Source organism: Phyllobates terribilis, unplaced genomic scaffold (genome assembly GCF_046119375.1).
Source record: "Phyllobates terribilis strain yellow unplaced genomic scaffold, ASM4611937v1 Scaffold_4__5_contigs__length_816908805, whole genome shotgun sequence".
NCBI lineage: Eukaryota > Metazoa > Chordata > Amphibia > Anura > Dendrobatidae > Phyllobates > Phyllobates terribilis.
The window spans coordinates 207,321,495-207,345,459 of NW_027362764.1; the positions used below are offsets into that span (position 1 = coordinate 207,321,495).

The 23,965-nt window shown below is 42.3% G+C and overlaps 1 protein-coding gene across 2 annotated transcripts in view; it reads right to left on the reverse strand.

The window, feature by feature from the left end:
- OSBPL10 (oxysterol binding protein like 10) overlaps nucleotides 1–23,965 on the reverse strand; it is a 632,317-nt gene that overhangs the window by 24,811 nt on the left and 583,541 nt on the right. For both annotated transcript variants that reach the window (XM_073678034.1, XM_073678033.1), the window contains one exon: nucleotides 19,744–19,897. In XM_073678034.1, coding sequence (XP_073534135.1) covers nucleotides 19,744–19,897 — 154 coding nt within the window. The remainder of the gene's footprint in view (nucleotides 1–19,743; nucleotides 19,898–23,965) is intronic.

Here is a 23,965-nt window from a genome sequence, read left to right on the forward strand (position 1 = left end):
CCCCAAAGTCTGCCTAAACTAAATTTAGCGTCCACATGTTGGGCATTTCTGTAGAGATGAGAGCCCACCTAATTTACAGGTGTGTGTCTCCAGAAGCATGAGCTGGGCCCAAAGTACTGGTCACTACAATGGCATTTTGCAATTTTCACTCAGCAACATCCACTGCAGCTAGTTTCTGGAAAAGACCAATGGAGTCAAAATTGACACTACACCTGTAGATAAATTCCCGAAGGAGTATAATTTCCAAAATTGGGTCACTTGAGGGGGTATTCTACTATTCTAGCACTTAGGGGCTCTATATATGTAGTCCGCAAACTATTTTAGAAAAATCTACACTCCAGGAGGCAAATAGCACTCCATCCCTCCCGAGTCTCGCCGTGTGGCTAAGCAATACTCTACAGCCACATATGTGGTATTTCTACATTCAGCAGAAATTGTGTGACAAATTTTGGTGTCTTTTTGTACCCATTTCCTAGTGTGAAAATGTAAAATCTGGGGATAAAAAAGTTTTGGTGGTAAAAATGTACCGTATTTTTCAGACCATAAGACGCACTCTTTTTCCCCAATATTTGGGAGGAAAATGGGGGGTGCATCTTATGGTCTAAACGTTACCTGCGGTGGTGGTAAAGTGGGATCGCAGGGCCCTCCAGGGACGCGGTGGTGGTAGCAGCGGCGGCAGCAGAGGTGAGCGGCTGGGGCCGGCACCTGTGCCTGGCCGGTAGTGTTGAGCCACCCCCGTAGTGTTCGAGTTCGGTTCGCCGAACACCGTTAAAACCAATGGCAGGCAAACAAAAACACATAGAAACACATAGAAAACACCTTCAAAGGTGTCCAAAAGCTGACGAACTGCTCAGAAGACACAACTAACACATGGAAAAGTAACAAGTACATATAGTCATGCGAAGAGAAAAGAGGTGGAGGAGTAAAAGGAGGGGGAGACACAGATATAGGCATGTCATGCCCTTCTAAAACCAAAAAAGTGCGAAGCCGACACGGCCAGTCCGTTCCTGCCCGTGCGACCACTGTGTCGCCGGGTTTGTGCCAGAGCCGCGGTGGACTCTGACGGCCAACCCCCCTCTTTCAATACTGGTGCCTGTCCGCTGGTGGGTCGAGCGAGCCCCCCTGCAGTGGAGGCAGCTCTAAGCTTTTTAATTTAAATTGTCTCTAATTTGAATGAGTACACTTTAAATCCTTTTACAAGGATCTATTGGAGGGCAAGTCTCATGCCAGCAGCCGCGTAGTTCCAGCTCCAGTAGCGTCCACTAAAGCTGCTGCAGTTAAAAAGCTTTTATAAGGATTGAGCTTGCCGGTCCACCGCAAGGAGTCCTACCGCCAGTCCCAGCCCCTGTGCTTTCGGGTGCCTCCCCGATGCTCTTTACTGAGTGTCCCAGGGGCCAGAACCATTTTCTTTGAAAAAATTAAGTGTCCAAACTACAGGTGGTGTAGCTTGCTTAACAGCTGGGATAATCCGCTGACTAGCAGACACTGCTACTAGGCACAAAGTATTTCCTGGGCTAGATGCAGTTAAAAATTTGTAATTAGATACTCTCGTTGGATGCTGAGAAAGTATTCCATAGAGTCTCCTGGCCACGCCATATATTATTCTCTTAAAAAGCTTGGGGTAGGGGTCTAGGGGACCATTTTATAGGCAAAATCACGGCCCTGTATGGCAATACGTCACCTAGGCTGAAGATAAATGGAACATTTTCATCACATTTCATAATCACCAATGGGACAAGGCAGGGATGTCCTCTGTCCCCTCTCTTATACATCCTAGTGACGGAGCACCTGATCTCATCAATTCGCCATAACCCCAATATTAGGTGGATTGAGGTGGGAGGCACCGAGTACAAGTGCTCTGCATTTGCTGATGATGTTCTAGTATATATCACTCAATCACATATATCCATCCCTGCTGTTATGGCTGAAATAGATCACTTTGTTACATGGTCAAATTTTAAAATCAATGCAGAGAAGTCTGAGGCCCTCGATGTCTCCTTCCCCAAATCCATACAGGATTCCATCCAGTCCAACTTTCCCTTTGCCTGGCCCTCACAGGGTATCAAATACTTAGGAATTCGTATTCATAGAGACCTCTCCCGTCTATGTTATCTTAATTTTGGGCCCTTTATTGAACAACTCCATACAGACCACGGTTGGCAAGTTAGAACTGTAAGATTCACTACATGAACCACTGGTGTTTTGTGGAAAAGCACATACATGTACACTGTGTTCCAAATTATTATGCAAAAAGTGTTTAGGAGTGATAAGGTAAGAATTTTTTTGTTTGACAGTTAAACTCATTGATGGTGATGTGTGTCAGGGCTCTTTATATCACTGTAAGCAATTGCAGACACCTGTGCTAATTAGTTTGGCATGTGTGTCCAATGAAAGGCAAGACTACTTAAGAAGGCTGTCCCACATTATTAAGCAGCCTACATTTTCTGCCAAAATTGGAAAGAAAAAGGATGTGTCGGCTGCTGAGAAGCAACAAATTGTGGAGTGTTTAGGTCAAGGCATGACTGCAATCAACATCGCCAAGACACTTCATCCTGATTATCGCACTATCAAGAAGTATGTAGCTGATTCACAGTACACACCTGTGCGTGCTGATAAGGGAAAATTGAGGACTCTTTCCTACAGGCAATTACGTCAGGTTAAAAGAGCAGCGGCAAAAAAGCCTGGTCATAGCAGCAGACAAGTTTTTGAAGCTGCTGGTGCCTCCAATGTCCCCCGAACAAGATGCAGGGTCCTTCAGAGGTTTGCAGCTGTGCGTAAGCCATCCTGTCGACCTCCTCTATCCACTGTACACAAGCAGAAATGGCTCCAATGGGCCAAACAATACATGAAGACTGACTTCAAAACTGTTTTGTTCACCGATGAGTGCCGTGCAACGCTCGATGGTCCAGATGGATGGAGTGGAGGATGGCTGGTTGATGGACACCCCATGCAAACACGGCTATGGCGCCAACAAGGAGGAGGTGGAGTAATGTTTTGGGCTGGAATCATGGGGAGAGAGATTGTCGGCCCCTTTAGGATCCCTGAAGGGGTAAAGATGAACTCCATAATGTATGTGGAGTTTCTCAAACCGCACTTCCTGCCATGGTTCAAGAAGAAGAACCGTGTATTCCGTAGCAAGATCATTTTCATGCATGATAATGCACCGTCTCATGCTGCACATAACATATCTGCATCTCTGGCTGATATGGGCATAAAAGGGGACAAACTTATGGTGTGACCCCCATGCTCCCCTGACCTCAACCCCATTGAGAACCTCTGGAGCATCATCAAAAGGAGTGTCTATGATGGCGGGAGGCAGTTCACATCTAAGCAACAGCTCTGGGAGGGTATTCTGTCCTCATGCAAAACAATTGAAGCAGAAACCATCAAAAACCTGACAAATTCAATGGACGAGAGAGTTCAGAAGCTCCTTTCGAACAAGGAGTCCTATGTGCAAATGTAACATCACCTAGAATAAAGTTTTGACTTGAAAACTGTTTGATTTTAGTCTCTAATAACCTGCTAATGCTTATAATTTCAAAAATGACCATTTTTTGTTCTTTATTAAAATGAAAAGGTTGATCGAAGAGTGTGGGTGATCTAAGAGTGTGGCAACCCAGTAGCCAGGATTATTTCGAATTCTGACAATCTGAGGGTCATGTTGCAGGTAGTGCAGCAAGAAGGCACTCATGTGTCTTGCGCATCTATGAGCCCCAAAATTATTTTCCGGGCTAGATGCAGCTAAAAATTATTATTAATTTTAAATCTGGTGGAGCTTAGTAGAGATGGCCTAATAGAATCAGTACGGCAAACTGTTACAAGGCCCAAATTATTTTCCAGCCAAGATACAAGTAAACATGATTAGTAATTTGAAAGCTTAAAAAGGTTGGTGAGGTGATTTTAACAAATCATCAAGCTTTTACTCTCCCCAGGATGACACAGGGGTAGAAAAGTCGTTTCGGATCCATGATTTGTTCATCTTTATGAACGTGAGTCTGTCTACATTATCAGTGGAGAGCCGCGTGCACTTATCTGTCAGCACACCACCAGCAGCGCTGAACACACGTTCAGACAGAACGCTGGCTGCGGGGCATGACAAGATCTCCAAGGCGTAAGTGGCTAGCTCCGGCCATTTATCCAGATTGGAAGCCCAAAAAGAGCAAGGGTCCAGTGACACAGTCGTGGCTTCAATGTTTACTTGGAGATACTCCTCTACCATCGTCTCTAGGCGTTGACTGTGTGTCAGACTTCTTGTCTCCTGTGGCCTTGCAAAGGATGGGCTAAAAAAGTGGTGAAATGATTCCGCAAAATTGATGTTACCAGCAGATACTGTGTTTCTGTTACGTTTTAAGTGCTGAACACTCGACGGTCCCACGGTTGGCAAGTTGGAACTGTTAGATTCACTACGTGCACCACTAGTGTTTTGGGGGAAAACACATGTAAGATTCTGCAACAGTCTCTGCTGATACTCCTGCATGCGTGCATCTCTTTCTATGGCAGGAATAATTTCTGCAAATTTACTTTTGTACCGGGGATCTAACAGTGTGGCAACCCAGTAGTCAGGATTATTTCTAATTCTCACAATTCGAGGGTCATGTTGCAGGTAGTGCAGCAAGAAGGCTCTCATGTGTCTTGCGCATCCAGGAGCACCAAGTCCCTGTTGTGTTGGTGGCGAGGTAACAATCATGCTTCCTTCATCTGCCCTCTCCCCCCAACCTCGCACAACAGAAATGTGATCAAGGTCTCCCTCATCTGATGAGTCTTCCATCAGTTCGTCCTCCACTTTTTCCTGGGCTCCTGCACCTTCCTCACTAGTTTGGCTGCTACCATGCGCCCTGGTAAAACCATCTCCCCCACCCTCACATGCCTGCCGCCTTGGTGCTGCCGACCGTCTGGACCTTGCAGATGTTAGCCTTTCCGCATACAACTCCTCCTTCTCTACTTCCTCCACCTCCTCTTGTGCCACCACCTGACTCCGAATTCTGTTTAACATGTGCTCCAGCATGTAAATCACCGGAATAGTCATGCTGATAATGGCATCGTCAGCACTAAACATCTTCGTCGCCATTTCAAAACTGTGCAGAAGGGTGCATAGGTCCCTGATCTGAGACCACTCCTCCAGCGTGATTTGCCCCACCTCTGGATCTTGTTGGCCCAGGCTATACGTCAGAACGTATTGCACGAGGGCTTGTCGGTGCAACATGTGCAGAGTTGAATTCCACCGGGTAGGCACATCGCATTTTAGCCGGTGAAGTGGCAGGCCCAACGACTTCTGTAGAGATGTAAGTCGCTGAGCTGCGGGATGCAAACGGCGTAAGTGAGCACACAGCGACCTTGCCCTCTGCAGAAGGCCATCTAGTCCGGGATAGTGGGCTAAAAATTGCTGGACAACCAGGTTCAACACGTGAGCCATACAAGGCACGTGTGTGACATTGCCCCGGCGAAGGGCCGCACCCAGGTTTGCAGCATTGTCGCACACAGCTTTCCCTGGTTTCAGGTCCAGTGGAGACAACCATTCATGAAACTGGTTCTCCAGAGCTGACCACAACTCCTCAGCTGTGTGACTCACATTTCCCAGACATTTCAAAGTAAAAAACGCCTGATGACGTTGAGCCCTGCTGCCAGCATAGTAAGGAGCGGTGCAGGATCCCTTCTGCGCAGTTATAAAGCTTGAGGCATGACCAGACAGGCTTTCGGTGCAGGTGGAGGACCGAGAGGAGGTTGAGGAGGCAAAAGCAGTGGAGGAACTTCGAGATAAAGAGGATTGACTCACAACTCGTTGGGACGGCAAGACTTGGACAGCAGCCCCTTGTCCTGCTGTCACCATAGATACCCAGTGCCCAGTCAGCGACATGTAACACCCCTGTCCATGCCTACTCGTCCAAGTGTCTGTGGTAAAATGCACCCTGTCACACACAGAGTTTCTCAAAGAAGCGGTGATGTTGTGTGCGACATGCTGGTGGAGCGCAGGCACTTTTCTTTGAGAAGTAGTGCCGACTGGGCATCAGGTACTGGGGCACTGCGATGGACATAAGGTCTCGAAAATCCTCTGTGTCCACCAGGTGGAAAGGCAGCATTTCTGTAGCCAAGAGCTTGCAGATGGTGAAATTCAACCTCTTAGCTTTCTCATGGCTAGGAGGAAATGGTCTTTTACTTGTCCATATCTGAGGGACCGAGGGCTGGCTGTTGTGCTTAGACGGGGTTGAAAAGGGTGTCGCCAGTAAACTGCGGGTCTGTGAGGAAGATGCAGGCGGACATGTTAGGTTGCCTTGATCCAAAGGTGGTGCTATCGATGTTGGACAGCGCTGAACACCAGCTGGTGTTTCCACCTCCAAAGAAAATGAAGACCTGCCAATCACGCTGGCTGTTGCGGGTAAAAAGGTGGCAGGTCTGCGTCCCAAAACAGGTGTGACTGCTGTCCCCCCAGTCACAGAGGATGAAGAGGCCGCGGATGCACAAGATGTGGCAGACAGTGGTTGGCCCGGCCGGCTAGGCCGCATTGTAGCACAATGAGCTTCCCACTGCAACTTATGCTTCATATCCATGTGCCGGTTCATGCATGAAGTACTCAAACGATGTATTTTTTGGCCTCGACTTAGCTTTTGCTGACAAATGTTACAGATAACACGAGTTGGGTCATCCTTATCGATCTGAAAAAATGCCCATGCTATGCAAGGCTTAGCACCCATGCGACCTGAAGAGCCACCACGACTTGTGGTCAGAGGCAGAGTTGTGTTTGAGGATGCAGTTGTTGACGTGCTTCCAGTACTACGTCTCTGTCCAGGAAGGCGCAACCTGACCTCGTCGTCACTAGCATCCTCCTCCACCTCCTCTGCTGACCTCATCGACTGGCTGACTGTGGGTTGACAGTAAGTGGGATCTCAAACCTCGTCATCATCACCCTGTGTGTTATCACACCCGTCGTCCTCAGAGCCAACCTCTTCCTGCCCTGACAAAAAACTAAAGTTGTCGCTCCAATCAGGTATTTGAGTCTCATCATCGTCTTCCTCATTGTCTCCACCAACAGGAGTTACAGTTTGGGAACGAGGGTCTACATTATGGTCAGAACCTTCTGCGTCTGGTCCTGGATCCGACTCATAAAGATTCTGGGCATCAGTGCAGATCATTTCCTCGTCTGGATTCACAGAAGCTCTGGAGCCGACCTCTGATTCCTAGGCTATAGTATGAGTAAACAGCTCTGCAGACTCAACCATCTGTTCTACCCCATACTCAGACGGGCAGCTGGAGACTTGGGAGCTGTGAGGAAGCAAGTGTGATTGGGGTGACACCTCTGAGGACTGGAGTATTTGTGATGTTGAAGTTGAGGTGGAGGAGAGCCCACTTAAAGGAGCACTTGATATCCGTTGAAGCACCTGCTGTTTTTGTGCCTCATCTGGAATTTTTAGCGATTGACGTGGACGTAAGAAAGGGATCTTATCACATTGTCCGCTAAAAGAAGTAGACATCTTAGTTTGGCTGGAAGATGGTCTTTCTTCTGCAGATGTTACTGTTGCTTTAACACCTACCCCATGGACATAACCTTTTTTTCCCTTCCCAACACGCCTATTCCCCTTTCCACCAGCAGCAGGCCTTTTTCCACCCATTTTGGTGGTTAACTAATTGACAACTCTGGAGTTGTTTGCACAAAAAACAATGGATGGGAACCGAGCAGAGCTGAGTGGCCAAACTGTGGTATTAGCCCAAAAGTATTGGCTGGGCTAGATGCAGATAAAAATTATTTTGAATTTGCAACCTGGTGGAGGTTAGTATAGATGGACTAATAGAACAAGTCCCACACACTGCTACAAGCCCAAATATTTTTTCAGAGCTAGATGCAGATAAAAATTATCTTGAATTTTCAACCTGGTGGAGGTTAGTATAGATGGACTAATAGAACAAGTCCCACACACTGCTACAAGCCGAAATATTTTTTCCAAGCTAGATGCAGATAAAAATTATTTTGAATTTGCAACCTGGTGGAGGTTAGTATATATGGACTAATAGAACAAGTCCTACACACTGCTACAAGCCCAAATATTTTTCAGAGCTAGATGCAGATAAAAATTATATTGAATTTGCAACCTGGTGGAGGTTAGTATAGATGGACTAATAGAACAAGTCCCACACACTGCTACAAGCCCAAATATTTTTTCAGAGCTAGATGCAGATAAAAATTATATTGAATTTGCAACCTGGTGGAGGTTAGTATAGATGGACTAATAGAACAAGTCCCACACACTGCTACAAGCCCAAATATTTTTTCAGAGCTAGATGCATATAAAAATTATATTGAATGTGCAACCTGGTGGAGATTAGTATAGATGGACTAATAGAACAAGTCCCACACACTGCTACAAGCCCAAATATTTTTTCAGAGCTAGATGCAGATAAAAATTATATTGAATTTGCAACCTGGTGGAGGTTAGTATAGATGGACTAATAGAACAAGTCCCACACACTGCTACAAGCCGAAGCTCAAATATTTTTTCAGAGCTAGATGCAGATAAAAATTATATTGAATTTGCAACCTGGTGGAGGTTAGTATAGATGGACTAATAGAACCACACACTGCTACAAGCCGAAGCCCAAATATTTTTTCAGAGCTAGATGCAGATAAAAATTATATTGAATGTGCAACCTTGTGGAGGTTAGTATAGATGGACTAATAGAACAAGTCCCACACACTGCTACAAGCCGAAATATTTTTTCAGAGCTAGATGCAGAAAAAAATTATATCGAATTTGCAACCTGGTGGAGGTTAGTATAGATGGACTAATAGAACAAGTCCCACACACTGCTAAAGCCCAAATATTTTTTCAGAGCTAGATGCAGATAAAAATTATATTGAATTTGCAACCTGGTGGAGGTTAGCATAGATGGACTAATAGAACAAGTCCCACACACTGCTACAAGCCGAAGCCCAAATATTTTTTCAGAGTTAGATGCAGATAAAAATTATATTGAATTTGCAACCTGGTGGAGGTTAGTATAGATGGACTAATAGAACAAGTCCCACACACTTCTACAAGCCGAAATATTTTTTCAGAGCTAGATGCAGATAAAAATTATATTGAATTTGCAACCTGGTGGAGGTTAGTATAGATGGACTAATAGAACAAGTCCCACACACTGCTACAAGCCCAAATATTTTTTCAGAGCTAGATGCAGATAAAAATTATATTGAATTTGCAACCTGGTGGAGGTTAGTATAGATGGACTAATAGAACAAGTCCCACACACTGCTACAAGCCGAAGGCCAAATATTTTTTCAGAGCTAGATGCAGATAAAAATTATATTGAATTTGCAACCTGGTGGAGGTTAGTATAGATGGACTAATAGAACAAGTCCCACACACTGCTACAAGCCAAAATATTTTTTCAGAGCTAGATGCAGATAAAAATTATTTTGAATTTGCAACCTTGTGGAGGTTAGTATAGATGGACTAATAGAACAAGTCCCACACACTGCTACAAGCCGAAATATTTTTTCAGAGCTAGATGCAGATAAAAATTATATTGAATTTGCAACCTGGTGGAGGTTAGTATAGATGGACTAATAGAACAAGTCCCACACACTGCTACAAGCCAAAATATTTTTTCAGAGCTAGATGCGATAAAAATTATATTGAATTTGCAACCTGGTGGAGGTTAGCATAGATGGACTAATAGAACAAGTCCAACACACTGCTACAAGCCGAAGCCCAAATATTTTTTCAGAGCTAGATGCAGATAAAAATTATATTGAATTTGCAACCTGGTGGAGGTTAGTATAGATGGACTAATAGAACAAGTCCCACACACTGCTACAAGCCAAAATATTTTTTCAGAGCTAGATGCAGATAAAAATTATATTGAATTTGCAACCTGGTGGAGGTTAGTATAGATGGACTAATAGAACAAGTCCCACACACTGCTACAAGCCCAAGCCCAAATATTTTTTCAGAGCTAGATGCAGATAAAAATTATATTGAATTTGCAACCGGGTGGAGGTTAGTATAGATGGACTAATAGAACAAGTCCCACACACTGCTACAAGCCCAAGCCCAAATATTTTTTCAGAGCTAGATGCAGATAAAAATTATATTGAATTTGCAACCTTGTGGAGGTTAGTATAGATGGACTAATAGATGGACTAATAGATGGACTAATAGTCCCACACACAGCTACAAGCCGAAATATTTTTTCAGAGCTAGATGCAGATAAAAATTATTTTGAATTTGCAACCTGGTGGAGGTTAGTATAGATGGACTAATAGAACAAGTCCCACACACTGCTACAAGCCAAAATATTTTTTCAGAGCTAGATGCGATAAAAATTATATTGAATTTGCAACCTGGTGGAGGTTAGCATAGATGGACTAATAGAACAAGTCCAACACACTGCTACAAGCCGAAGCCCAAATATTTTTTCAGAGCTAGATGCAGATAAAAATTATATTGAATTTGCAACCTGGTGGAGGTTAGTATAGATGGACTAATAGAACAAGTCCCACACACTGCTACAAGCCGAAATATTTTTTCAGAGCTAGATGCAGATAAAAATTATATTGAATTTGCAACCTGGTGGAGGTTAGTATAGATGGACTAATAGAACAAGTCCCACACACTGCTACAAGCCCAAGCCCAAATATTTTTTCAGAGCTAGATGCAGATAAAAATTATATTGAATTTGCAACCGGGTGGAGGTTAGTATAGATGGACTAATAGAACAAGTCCCACACACTGCTACAAGCCCAAGCCCAAATATTTTTTCAGAGCTAGATGCAGATAAAAATTATATTGAATTTGCAACCTTGTGGAGGTTAGTATAGATGGACTAATAGATGGACTAATAGTCCCACACACAGCTACAAGCCGAAATATTTTTTCAGAGCTAGATGCAGATAAAAATTATTTTGAATTTGCAACCTGGTGGAGGTTAGTATAGATGGATTAATAGAACAAGTCCCACACACTGCTACAAGCCCAAGCCCAAATATTTTTTCAGAGCTAGATGCAGATAAAAATTATATTGAATTTGCAACCTGGTGGAGGTTAGTATAGATGGACTAATAGAACAAGTCACACACACTGCTACAAGCCCAAATATTTTTTCAGAGCTAGATGCAGATAAAAATTATTTTGAATTTGCAACCTGGTGGAGGTTAGTATAGATGGACTAACAGAACAAGTCCCACACACTGCTCGAAGCCCAAATATTTTTTCAGAGCTAGATGCAGATAAAAATTATATTGAATTTGCAACCTGGTGGAGGTGACTAATAGAATGATGCTATGCCCAAAAGGTTTTACTTGGCTAGGTGCAGTAAAAAAAAATGTATTCTATACACAGGTGGTGTAGCTTGCAACACAGATAGGCTACTCCACTGACTAACACACACTGCAAGAGGCCAAAAAGGATTTGCATAGCTAGATTTAGCCAAATGCTGTGAAAAAAACTTGCACAGCACTGGCACAGACCTGCTTGGCAAAAAGTGATAGGAACTGATGTAACCTAGCCCTCAAAAGGACTGCAATTACAATTAGTCTTTACTCCCAACCTATCTATTTAAGAGCACAGGCCTGCCTGATAAAAGTGATAGGAACTGATGTAACCTAGCCCTGAAAAGGATTACAATTAGTCTTTACTCCCAACCTATCTATTTAAGAGCACAGACCTGCCTGATAAAAGTCGTAGGAAATTATGTAACCTAGTCCTCAAAAGGACTGCAATCACAACTATTCCCTACTCCCAAGCTATCTGTAGATTTGTGCGAAAATTGGCTTGAAATTAACACTGAAAGTATAGCGCACACAGCAATAGCGGTGCCGTCTAACACGCTGCTGCAGCAGTGAGAAAATGGTGGCGACGGGGAAAATGGCTGGGTCTTATAGGGCAAGGACATGTGACATACACTGCCAATGACACATGCCCTTGCTTGTGTGAAAAAAAGAAGTTCGCTCCGTGTGTGCGCTGCTGATAGGTTGACAGATTGCACCTCCCCACTGTAAATGCGGGAAAGAGAAAAAAAAATGGAGATCTTCATTATTTCGGCAGAGACCCATCCCCTGCCCCTCCCCCTGCCCCGCTGTACACTCAAACTGCGTATTAACATTAATTTTCAGCATTACTGAGAAAAAATCCAGTTATGATTTTGGTGCACGAACAGTTATCGAACATAACCTCGAACAGCCGAATTTTTTTCAAATTGTTCACCGAACGGCTCGAACACCGCCCAAAACAGCTCGAATTTGAGATTGGCGAACAGTTTGAGTCGAACACCGCTCATCTCTACTGGCAGGTACTGGGGCCGTGTCAGGCTGTGAGCGGCCTGCGCAGGTTTCTGGTGTGCGCGGCCATCTTCCTAGAGCTGTGATCTACAGGAAAATGGCCACCCCAGCCGGCGCATGCGCGGACCGGCAGCTCTGGCAGCCATTTTCCTGTAGATCACAGCTCTAGGAAGATGGCCACGCACACCGGAAACCTGCGCAGGCCGCACTGCTTCTCCGCTTGCAGCCCGGCACCGACCGCAGCCCGATACAGGCCCCAGCCCAAGGCCTCGGCCCCAGCCAGAGGCCTCCACACAGGAACCGGCCAAGCTAAGGGCCTCAGCCAGGCACAGGCCCCGCCACATGCTCCACAGCATCTGACCTCTTCTGCTGCAGCCGCCGTCTTCCTGAGGGACCCTGCCTCCTGTGACTCTCGCTCCAATGCCCCCCAGGTAAGATACCGTACCTATTCAGACTATAAGATGGACCCCCATCTTATAAAAAAAATTTTTTCTATTTTCCACCTCAAAATTTGGGGTGCGTCTTATGGTCCGGTGCGTCTTATAGTCCCGAAAAATACGGTAATTATTTTTTTCTTCTCTGCCCAATGGTATAAAATTCTGTGACCCACCTTTGGTGTTAATATGATCACTGCACCCCTATATGAATTCATTGAGAGGTGTAGTTTATAAAATGGTGTCTTTTGTAAGGATTTCCGCTGTTATGGCACTTCAGGAGCTCTGCCAATATGACATGGCACCCTCAAACCAGTCCAGCAAAATCTGAACTCCAATATAGTGCTTCTTCCCTTCTGAGCTTCGCACTATGCCTCAAAAGTAGTTTTCGACCACATATGGGGTATTAGCAAACACCGGAAAAATTGCAAAACAAATTTCGAGGTCCATTTTCTTCTGCTATGCTAGTGAAAAAGAAAAAAAGGGGATAAAACAACATTTTTGTTTGAAAAATATATTTTTTTCATTTTTACAGATCCACGTTGTAAAATTCTGTGAAGTACCTGTGGATTCAAGGTGCTCACCACACATCTAAATAAATTTCTTGAGGGGTCTAGTTTCCAAAATAGAGTCACTTGTGGGGTTTTTCCACTGTTTAGGCACATCAGGGGCTCTCCAAATGCGATATTACACCTGCAGACCATTCCAACAAAGTCTGCATTCCAAAACGTCACTCCCTCCTTTCTGAGCCCTGTCGTGCGCCCAAACAATAGTTTTTCCCCACATATGGGGTATCGGCAGGCTCAGGAAAAATTGCACAACAAATTTTGGGGTAATTTTCTCCTGTTACCCCTTTGAAAATAAAAAATTTGGGGCTAAACATTTTTGTGGGAAAAATGTTTTTTTTTTTTTATTTTCATAGCTCTAATCTTCTAATAAGCATCTGGGAGCTCAAGGTGCTCACAACACATCTAGATAAGTTCACTGAGGGGTCTAATTTCCAAAATTGTGTCACTTGTAGGTGTTTTTACTGTTTAGGCACATCAGGGGCTCTCCAAACGCGACATGTCGTTCGCTAATTATTCCAGCAAATTTTGCATTCAAAAAGTCAAATGGCGCTCCTTCCCTTCCGGGCTCTGCTGTGCACCAAAACAGTGGTTTTCCCCCACATATGAGGTATCGGCGTGCTCAGGAGAAATTGCAAAAAAAAATTTGGGTCTACTTTCTCCCGTTACCCTTGTGAAAATTGAAAAATTTGGATCTAAAGTTAAATTTTTGTGAAAAAAGTCAAATGTTCATTTTTTCTTTTCACATTCCATTAATTCCTGTGAAGCACCTGAAGGGTTAATAAATGTCTTGAATGTGGTTTTGAGCACCTTGAGGGTTGCAGTTTTTATAATGGTGTCACTTTTGCGTATTCTTTGTCATATAGGCCCCTATATAGTGACTTCAAATGTGATGTGGTCCCTATAAAAATGGTTTTATAAATTTTGTTGTAAAAATGAGAAATCGCTGGTCAGCTTTTAACCCTTCTAACTTCCTTACAAAAAAAAAATGTTTCCAAAATTGTTCTGATCTAAAGTAGACAAGTGGGAAATGTTATTAATTATTTTGTGTTACATACTTCTCTGATTTAAGGGCAGAAAAATTTAAAGTTTGAAAAATGCAAAATTTTCGCCAAATTTCCATTTTATTCACATATAAACGCAAGTCATATCGAATACATTTTACAACTACCATGAAGTACAATATGACACGAGAAAACAGTCTCAGAATCAGTGGGATTCGTTGAAGCGTTCCAGAGTAATTACCTCATAAAGTGATAAAGTTTTGATAAGTTGCAAAATTTGGCCTGGTCATGAAGTTGAAAACACACTTGGGGGCGAAGGGGTTAAAGGGATTGTCCAAAACCTAACAGTGAAGTTAGTATTTATACCTAGTTATTTAATTTAAAAAACTGGAAACTTTTCTAATGTATTTCTTACAAATTCCCTACTGTTCCCTCTCTACTCTTATCTTCTTGTTTGTGTTTTTTTTTTATTACTCCCAATCATGTTGAGTCTCCCAGAATGCACTGGAGATTGTCAAATGGAACGTCATCAGGGCGCCAGTGCTGAAGTCATCACCCTGAATCAGACCTAATCAGGGATGTCCTTTTTAGGGGCCGTGTTGAGACTGCGAAGCTTGTTAATTCTGCAGCGTTGCTCAGTATGCACACCCTGTTCGCTGCTGTATTACTTTCAAAGTGCACTGACAGTGCACTCCCCTGCTGACAATGAAGGCAAGTGATGAGCCAGCAAAAATTGTGCCTTAGGCAATGGTCACACGTTCAGTATTTTGTCAGTATTTTACATTAGTATTTGTAAGCCAAAACCAGGAGTGAAACAATCAGAGGAAAAGTACAGTAGTGTTCAAAATACTAGCAGTCCAATATGACTAACCAGATTAATCCCTGTTTTTGGTATAAATTATATTACCACATGTCAAACAATTTACCAGTTGGTGCAATAGATTCTAAGAAAACCAACAGACTCTGCATTCATGATCTGCATATTTTTGAGTCTGTGTATTTGAATAATTAACTGAAAGGGGATGTGTTCAAAATAATAGTAGTGTGGAGTTCAATTAGTGAGGTCAATCATTCTGTGAAGAAACAGGTGTGAATCAGGTGGCCCTTATTTAAGGGTGAAGCCAGCACATGTTGTACATGCAGTTCTCCTTGAAAGCCTGAGAAATATGGGTTCGCTCGAGACATTATTCAAAAGAACAGTGTACTTTGATTAAAAAGTTGATTGGAGAAGGTAACATTTATTAAGAAGTGCAGACAATGATAGGCTGTTCAGCTAAAATGATCTCCAATGCTTTAAAATGGAAAGCAAAACCAGAGAGACATGGAAGAAAACAGAAGACTACCATTCAAATAGAGCGAAGAATAGCCATAATGGTAAAAGACAGTCTCAAGTTACCTTTGAGTACTGTCAAAGGTAACAGGTAAAAAAAAAAAAAAGACAAGTACTGAAGCGAATACAATTTGCAAAAGAACACTGATTGACTGAAAGTAAAATTGTTGTTTTTGGGTCCAGGAGCCATAGACAGTTCGCCAGACGACCCCCAAATTCTGCATTCAAGCCACAATACACTCTGAAGACAGTGAAGCATGGTGGTGCAAGCATCACGATATGGGCATGTTTCTCTTACTATGGTGCCGAACCTACTTATCGCATACCAGGGATCATGGACCAGTTTGCATATATTAAAATACTTGAAGAGGTCATGTTGCCTCACGCTGAAGAGGATATGCCCTTGAAATGGGTGTTTCAACAAGACAACGACCCTAAATACACCAGTAAACAAGCAATATCTTGGTTCCAGTCCAACAAAATTGAGGTTATGGAGTGGCCAGCCCAATCCCCAGACCTTAATCCGAGAGAACACTTGTGGGGTGACATAAAAAATGCAGTTTCTGAGGCAAAGCCAACAAATGCCAAAAAATTGTGGGATGTAGTCAAAGCATCCTGGGCTGGAATAACAGTTGACAGGTGCCAGAAGTTGGTTGACTCTATGCAACATAGATTTAAAGCAGTTCTAAAAAAACTGCGAGTATACAACTAAATATTAGGTTAGTGATTCACAGGAATGTTAAATCCTCAAAAAAAAAAAAAGGAGTACATACTGTGAGCTTGTAAAGACAAATGCAGACACTGCCCAATGTTAATTTTTCGTTATTTTGTGTAAAAGTAGTTAAAATATATATACATTTCTCTTCAAGATTTGAATTAGCCACAATACACTCTGAAGACAGTGAAGCATGGTGGTGCAAGCATCACGATATGGGCATGTTTCTCTTACTATGGTGCCGAACCTACTTATCGCATACCAGGGATCATGGACCAGTTTGCATATATTAAAATACTTGAAGAGGTCATGTTGCCTCACGCTGAAGAGGATATGCCCTTGAAATGGGTGTTTCAACAAGACAACGACCCTAAATACACCAGTAAACAAGCAATATCTTGGTTCCAGTCCAACAAAATTGAGGTTATGGAGTGGCCAGCCCAATCCCCAGACCTTAATCCGAGAGAACACTTGTGGGGTGACATAAAAAATGCAGTTTCTGAGGCAAAGCCAACAAATGCCAAAAAATTGTGGGATGTAGTCAAAGCATCCTGGGCTGGAATAACAGTTGACAGGTGCCAGAAGTTGGTTGACTCTATGCAACATAGATTTAAAGCAGTTCTAAAAAAACTGCGAGTATACAACTAAATATTAGGTTAGTGATTCACAGGAATGTTAAATCCTCAAAAAAAAAAAAAGGAGTACATACTGTGAGCTTGTAAAGACAAATGCAGACACTGCCCAATGTTAATTTTTCGTTATTTTGTGTAAAAGTAGTTAAAATATATATACATTTCTCTTCAAGATTTGAATTAGCCACAATACACTCTGAAGACAGTGAAGCATGGTGGTGCAAGCATCACGATATGGGCATGTTTCTCTTACTATGGTGCCGAACCTACTTATCGCATACCAGGGATCATGGACCAGTTTGCATATATTAAAATACTTGAAGAGGTCATGTTGCCTCACGCTGAAGAGGATATGCCCTTGAAATGGGTGTTTCAACAAGACAACGACCCTAAATACACCAGTAAACAAGCAATATCTTGGTTCCAGTCCAACAAAATTGAGGTTATGGAGTGGCCAGCCCAATCCCCAGACCTTAATCCGAGAGAACACTTGTGGGGTGACATAAAAAATGCAGTTTCTGAGGCAAAGCCAACAAATGCCAAAAAATTGTGGGATGTAGTCAAAGCATCCTGGGCTGGAATAACAGTTGACAGGTGCCAGAAGTTGGTTGACTCTATGCAACATAGATTTAAAGCAGTTCTAAAAAAACTACGAGTATACAACTAAATATTAGGTTAGTGATTCACAGGAATGTTAAATCCTCAAAAAAAAAAAAAGGAGTACATACTGTGAGCTTGTAAAGACAAATGCAGACACTGCCCAATGTTAATTTTTCGTTATTTTGTGTAAAAGTAGTTAAAATATATATACATTTCTCTTCAAGATTTGAATTAGCCACAATACACTCTGAAGACAGTGAAGCATGGTGGTGCAAGCATCACGATATGGGCATGTTTCTCTTACTATGGTGCCGAACCTACTTATCGCATACCAGGGATCATGGACCAGTTTGCATATATTAAAATACTTGAAGAGGTCATGTTGCCTCACGCTGAAGAGGATATGCCCTTGAAATGGGTGTTTCAACAAGACAACGACCCTAAATACACCAGTAAACAAGCAATATCTTGGTTCCAGTCCAACAAAATTGAGGTTATGGAGTGGCCAGCCCAATCCCCAGACCTTAATCCGAGAGAACACTTGTGGGGTGACATAAAAAATGCAGTTTCTGAGGCAAAGCCAACAAATGCCAAAAAATTGTGGGATGTAGTCAAAGCATCCTGGGCTGGAATAACAGTTGACAGGTGCCAGAAGTTGGTTGACTCTATGCAACATAGATTTAAAGCAGTTCTAAAAAAACTGCGAGTATACAACTAAATATTAGGTTAGTGATTCACAGGAATGTTAAATCCTCAAAAAAAAAAAAAGGAGTACATACTGTGAGCTTGTAAAGACAAATGCAGACACTGCCCAATGTTAATTTTTCGTTATTTTGTGTAAAAGTAGTTAAAATATATATACATTTCTCTTCAAGATTTGAATTAGAAAACAGTGTGCAATGTTCCCAATGCATGGGAATAAAAACTAGTATAAAGCTTGTGTGCTTAACTCATGTTTTTGAACACACTGCTATTATTTTGAACACTACTGTATAAAGAAACACATGCACATGTACTGACCAAATACTGATACTGAAGGTGTGAATGTGGCCTAACACTGATCCTTGTGTACCCCCACTGCTGACTTCAGCCCATATAGACAATGTACCACTATAAACACATAGTTTTGCTTCCTCTCATAAAAGCAAATACTTTTCAGGACTGACTGCCCAGCCTGGATGCTTTGGGGGTTGGAGAGCACAATCCATTGCATTATCTCACAATTCAGCAGCAGCCTATTATTTGTGCAGTAAACTGTTCGGTAGCTTTTTGCTTATACAAATAGAGGAAGGTTAGAATGTTTCATGATGCTTCACACAGCAGCACTTTTATATCCAAAAGCCATTGCCTTATATACTTGTGGGATAATAGCAGAGGAAGCCTCCATCCTCCGCCTCATTATCCTGTGAATACATTCGAGACAGCAGGTATTATCGCTGCATTGGTACAATGCACTTCATCTAATAAACCTTAGAATGGACATACATTTGAATGCATTAGTGTATCCAGTGTAACAATGTTATGTTATACTGTAAGATTGTGACACTGAGTCACTACTCACAGACAAGCCGTGAGACAGGGTAGTCAGTAGGTCTGAGGTCAGATGCCAGAAGGTTTCGTATTATAGAGGGGCAACTCAAAGGCGCGGTCAAGTAACAGTCCGGGGTCAAATGCCAGGAGGGTACATCAAGATAAGGGGTTAAGAGAAAAGGATAGTCAGAGGCCAAATCCGGGGTCAGGTACCTGAGGTCAGAGAGCGTCAAGAGAAAAAGGGATAACACACACATAGTCAAAACAAATCCTAGGTCTGGCAACAAGATCAGTAAATCAGACACAAAGCAAAGCTACAGCTGACAATGGTCTGCTCATAGCTAGCCAGCTAAATAGCTAGCAAATTAAACAAAATGGGAAACACACTGGAGGAACGCCCGCAGGCTAGGTCAGATTGAGCAGCAGGGCTGTCAATCAAAGTGCTGACAGCCCAGCACACCCCAGCCTCAGATTGGACGACTGGGCTGTCACTCACAATACTGACAGTTCACCCCCCCCCCCCGATCCTAGAGCGTCCCTAGGCCACAGTGCGTGTTGAAACCGTGACAAAGATGAGTTTGCCATCAATTTACTTCCCCAAAGTAAATCAGAAATAAAGGTTTCATAAATCCCAGATTATACAGACATGTCAGCATAAACTTACCTCTTTGATAAAATATTTTGGCTTCCATGGTGCGTTAGCAGATGCCCTCTGCCGTGCTTCTGCCCTTTGTCTTTCTTCAAGTTGGTGTTTGTGCTCTGATGCAGCGTCAACATTATCTGTTTTTAGAGCATTGGTGACATTTTCCCAAATACGTCTGAAGAGAAAAAATAAGTTAAATAAATTTGTCACTTACCTGCATCAGGACAGAATTACAAAAAGTGCAAACTCTTAAAAAATATTTATTTCAGGGAAGTGTTTAAATGTTTATGAAGAAGTTCTGCCGGAATATTTCAGTATAATGTGGTGTACAAGGTTGTATTGCCAGTCTGCCTTTGACTTCACATAGAGACACACAGAGGTTTTATATGGATTAATATTTTCTCTATTAGGGCAGGTGCACACGACTGTTTATATCGTGCTGGTGCTATTCGTGGTTTTGACGGATCGCACTTGTACCCAAGTTATTCCATGGGGCTGTGCACGTCTGATTTTTTTCCCCAGGACCAAGTTGTCAAAGGAAAAAAAAAAAAAAAAAATCAGTGACATGTTTAATATTGATCCCAGTTTCGGATCAAAATCGACAATGCGAGTCTTTGGGACCATGGAAAACATGGGGTCCGATTTTCATGAACTGACTGAATTGAGAAGGTGGAGAAACTTTTTTTTTCCTCCAACTCCAAGAAAAGCTGATGCCATTCTGAACTACGTTTGATTAGCATAATCAGCCCATTTTTCTCAGATGGAGAGAAAAATGGTCTTGAGCACCTGCCCTCATAGGGGTATTCAGAGGGAGTGATAAAATGTTGTACAGAGGCACCTTGCCTGAGGCTCCATACTATAGATTAGAAGGAACCATTTTGTATGCCACTCTAAAGGGTCCATATATGTAGGTTTGCCATGTGAATGAGACCTAATTCTATTGGAAAAGTACATTTGCTAAAACCAGAATATGTGTTTCAGAATGCTAGACATGGCCATGGCATCTGCTAATAGCGAACATAAAAAGAGCGGGTGATTTTTTTTTTTAAACCAGTGGCGATTTACAACTTGGTCTCCACTCAAGTGTCTTTGGTAAATATATTCAGTTACTTACACATCTAAGAATCTCTATGAGAGTTAGCAATTCCGATTGCCCCCTTCCTGTAATTGATTCAGAGTAGAGCTCAAAAAACAAGTCATCTCACCAGCCATACATTTTATTTAGACATTGCTACGTTCAAGTTTCCATATCGAATTATCCCGTTGTAATGGCATAGCTGTTGCAGATTTTTTCCATTTCCCTTGGATTACGTGTCTCATACCACCACTAGTCTTTAGAAATGCAGAGCGCTGCTGAGTACGTAGCTCCTTTATTCTTACAATGTTTACCATTCAGTAACTTTGAAGCAATCATTAACAACTTGAGTTACAAAAGCGCCAACCGCTGCTTCTCTACTGCTCCAAGAAAAGAAGATTACAAAGAGGGGCTTTGATGTTCCCCCTTGTTTACTCTAGACGCTTCCATTTCACTTAAATCTCACTATGATAATATGGCTGCTGTTAACGGCCTGCTGACGCTGCTCTATTGCTGGAGGCAGATTTCATTCTATAATGCAAAATGTAAGACCCTTCTGGCCTTTTCATTTTACATATGAATGCGGAATACCTCGCACAGAAAACATGGCTCGGAGTTTGCTTTAATATTAAACGTTTTTCATTTTTTATATAACATGAAAGCTTTGATGTATACGCTGACTTTTTTTTTCATAACAGAACGAAAAGAAAGATAGCAGTGGACAGATATCCTACGTGTATGGCCAATGTAATGAGGGCCATCTAATGAATGCAGGAAATGTCAATGTCATTGCTTCTAGTGGATTCAGCGATAGTGTGATCCCTGCGTGCTTCCCGACACGGCCTAGTGCAAGGGTGGCTGTTTTCCCATGTAACTGGGACATATATGTATGTCAGAGTTAGGGAATGTGCATGCAGGGATGAAAACATCCCATCAAGGCCCTGCAAAAATCCACAATATGGCAATTTATGCTGTGGATTCCACCGCGGATTTTATCCTTTGCGTTGAAAAAGCGCGATGGAATCCTCAGCACAAAATTGATGTTACGAATTTTTTACACCTTTGAGATAAGATTTCGGAAAAATACTGCTGAAAAGGAAATCCACCGTGTAGAAGATCCTTGATACAAAAAGGAAATAAGTTTTATATCCAGCTCACCGTTTGTGGTTAGTATTCCTGCGGGGGTGCAGGGACTGGAAGTCTGTGTTGGCAACAGGGTGGAACAATTGCAGGAGAGAAAAGGGTATATCCAGCGCCGATTACAGGGAAGTGAATTTAAAAACTAAAGTTTATTAGAAAAATGATTAAAAAAATCTCATCTTAAAAAAATAGCGCTTTTCAGTGGCATGTACATCTGATGCGTTTCGAACTAAGCGTTCTTTTTCATAGGGTGACCTGTAGTGTCACACTATGAATAAGAACACATAGTTCGAAACGCGTCAGCTGTACATGCCACTGAAAAGCGCTATTGTTTTAAGATGGTATTTTTTTAATCAGGTTTCTCATAAACTTTAAATTAACAAACAAAGCAGCACACTGCAAGGCTAAGTATGCGAACATGAAATTTGAATATATATCCATTACTGCTGTAGAAAATAGAAATAAATGAGCATTGCAGTGTGCAGCTTTGTTTGTTAGTTGTATATGAAGGTAGCTGCTCCTAGTAAGCACCTGTTCATACCTGTTTCTTGTTTTGGAAGTGCCAGTCAGTTATTTCTGTTTCTATGTATAAGCTTTGACTGAGCACTCCGCCTCTATGCCACAAGCAATTTTAATTACAGCAGGATCTTATTATCACACACACAAGCAGACACAGTCACTTAGAGAGGAATTCACATTGATAGGGTCCTGGTATTTTGAGAAACTCCTTACCGTGGCTACCAGGTACACATGAATTGGCCAATTTATGCGCTAAGTTTTCTCATTTACAGTGCATTGTGAAAGTATTTGGCCCCCTTGAACTTTTTACCTTTTGCCACATTTCTGGCTTCAAACATAAAGATATAAAATTCTAATTTTTTTGGGAAGATTCAACAAGTGGGACACAATTGTGAAGTGGAAAGAAATTTATTGGATATTTTAAACTTTAACAAATTAAAAACTGAAAAGTGGGACGTGCAATATTATTCGGCCCCTTTACTTTCAGTGCAGAAGTTCAGTGAGGATCTCTGAATGATCCAATGTTGTCCTAAATGACTGGTAATGATAAATAGAATCCACCTGTGTGTAATCAAGTCTCCGTATAAATGCACCTGCTCTGTGATAGTCTCAGGGTTCTGTTTCAAGTGCAGAGAGCATCATGAAGACCAAGGAACACATCAGGCAGGCCCGATATACTGTTGTGGCGAACTTTAAAGCCGGATTTGGATACAAAAAGATTTCCCAAGTTTTAAACATCTCAAGGAGCACTGTGCAAGCGATCATATTGAAATGGAAGGAGTATCAGACCACTGCAAATCTACCAAGACCCGGCCGTCCCTCTAAACATTCATCTTGAACAAGGACAAGACTGATCAGAGATGAAGCCAAAAGGCCCATGATCACTCTGGAAGAACTGCAGAGATCTATAGCTGAGGTGGGAGAGTCTGTCCATAGGACAACAATCAGTCGTACATTGCACAAATCTGGCCTTTATGGAAGAGTGGCAAGAAGAAAGCCATTTCTCAAAGATATCCATAAAAAGTCTCGTTTGAAGTTTGCCACAAGCCACCTGGGAGACACACCAAACATGTGGAATAAGGTGCTCTGGTCAGATGAAACCAAAATCTAACTTTCTGGCCACAATGCAAAATGATATGTTTGGCGTAAAAGCAACACCGCTCATCACCCTCAAAACACCATCCCCACTGTCATACATGGTGGTGGCAGCATCATGGTTTAGGCCTGCTTTTCTTCAGCAGGGACAGGGAAGATGGTTAAAATTGATGGGAACATGGACGGAGCCAAATACAGGACCATTCTGGAAGAAAACCTGTTGGAGTCTGCAAAAGACCTGAGACTGGGACGGACATTTATCTTCCAACAAGATAATGATCCCAAACATAAAGCAAAATCTACAATGGAACGGTTCAAAAATAAACGTATCCAGGTGTTAGAATGGCCAAGTCAAAGTCCAGACCTGAATCCAATCGAGAATCTGTGGAAAGAGCTGAAAACTGCTGTTCACAA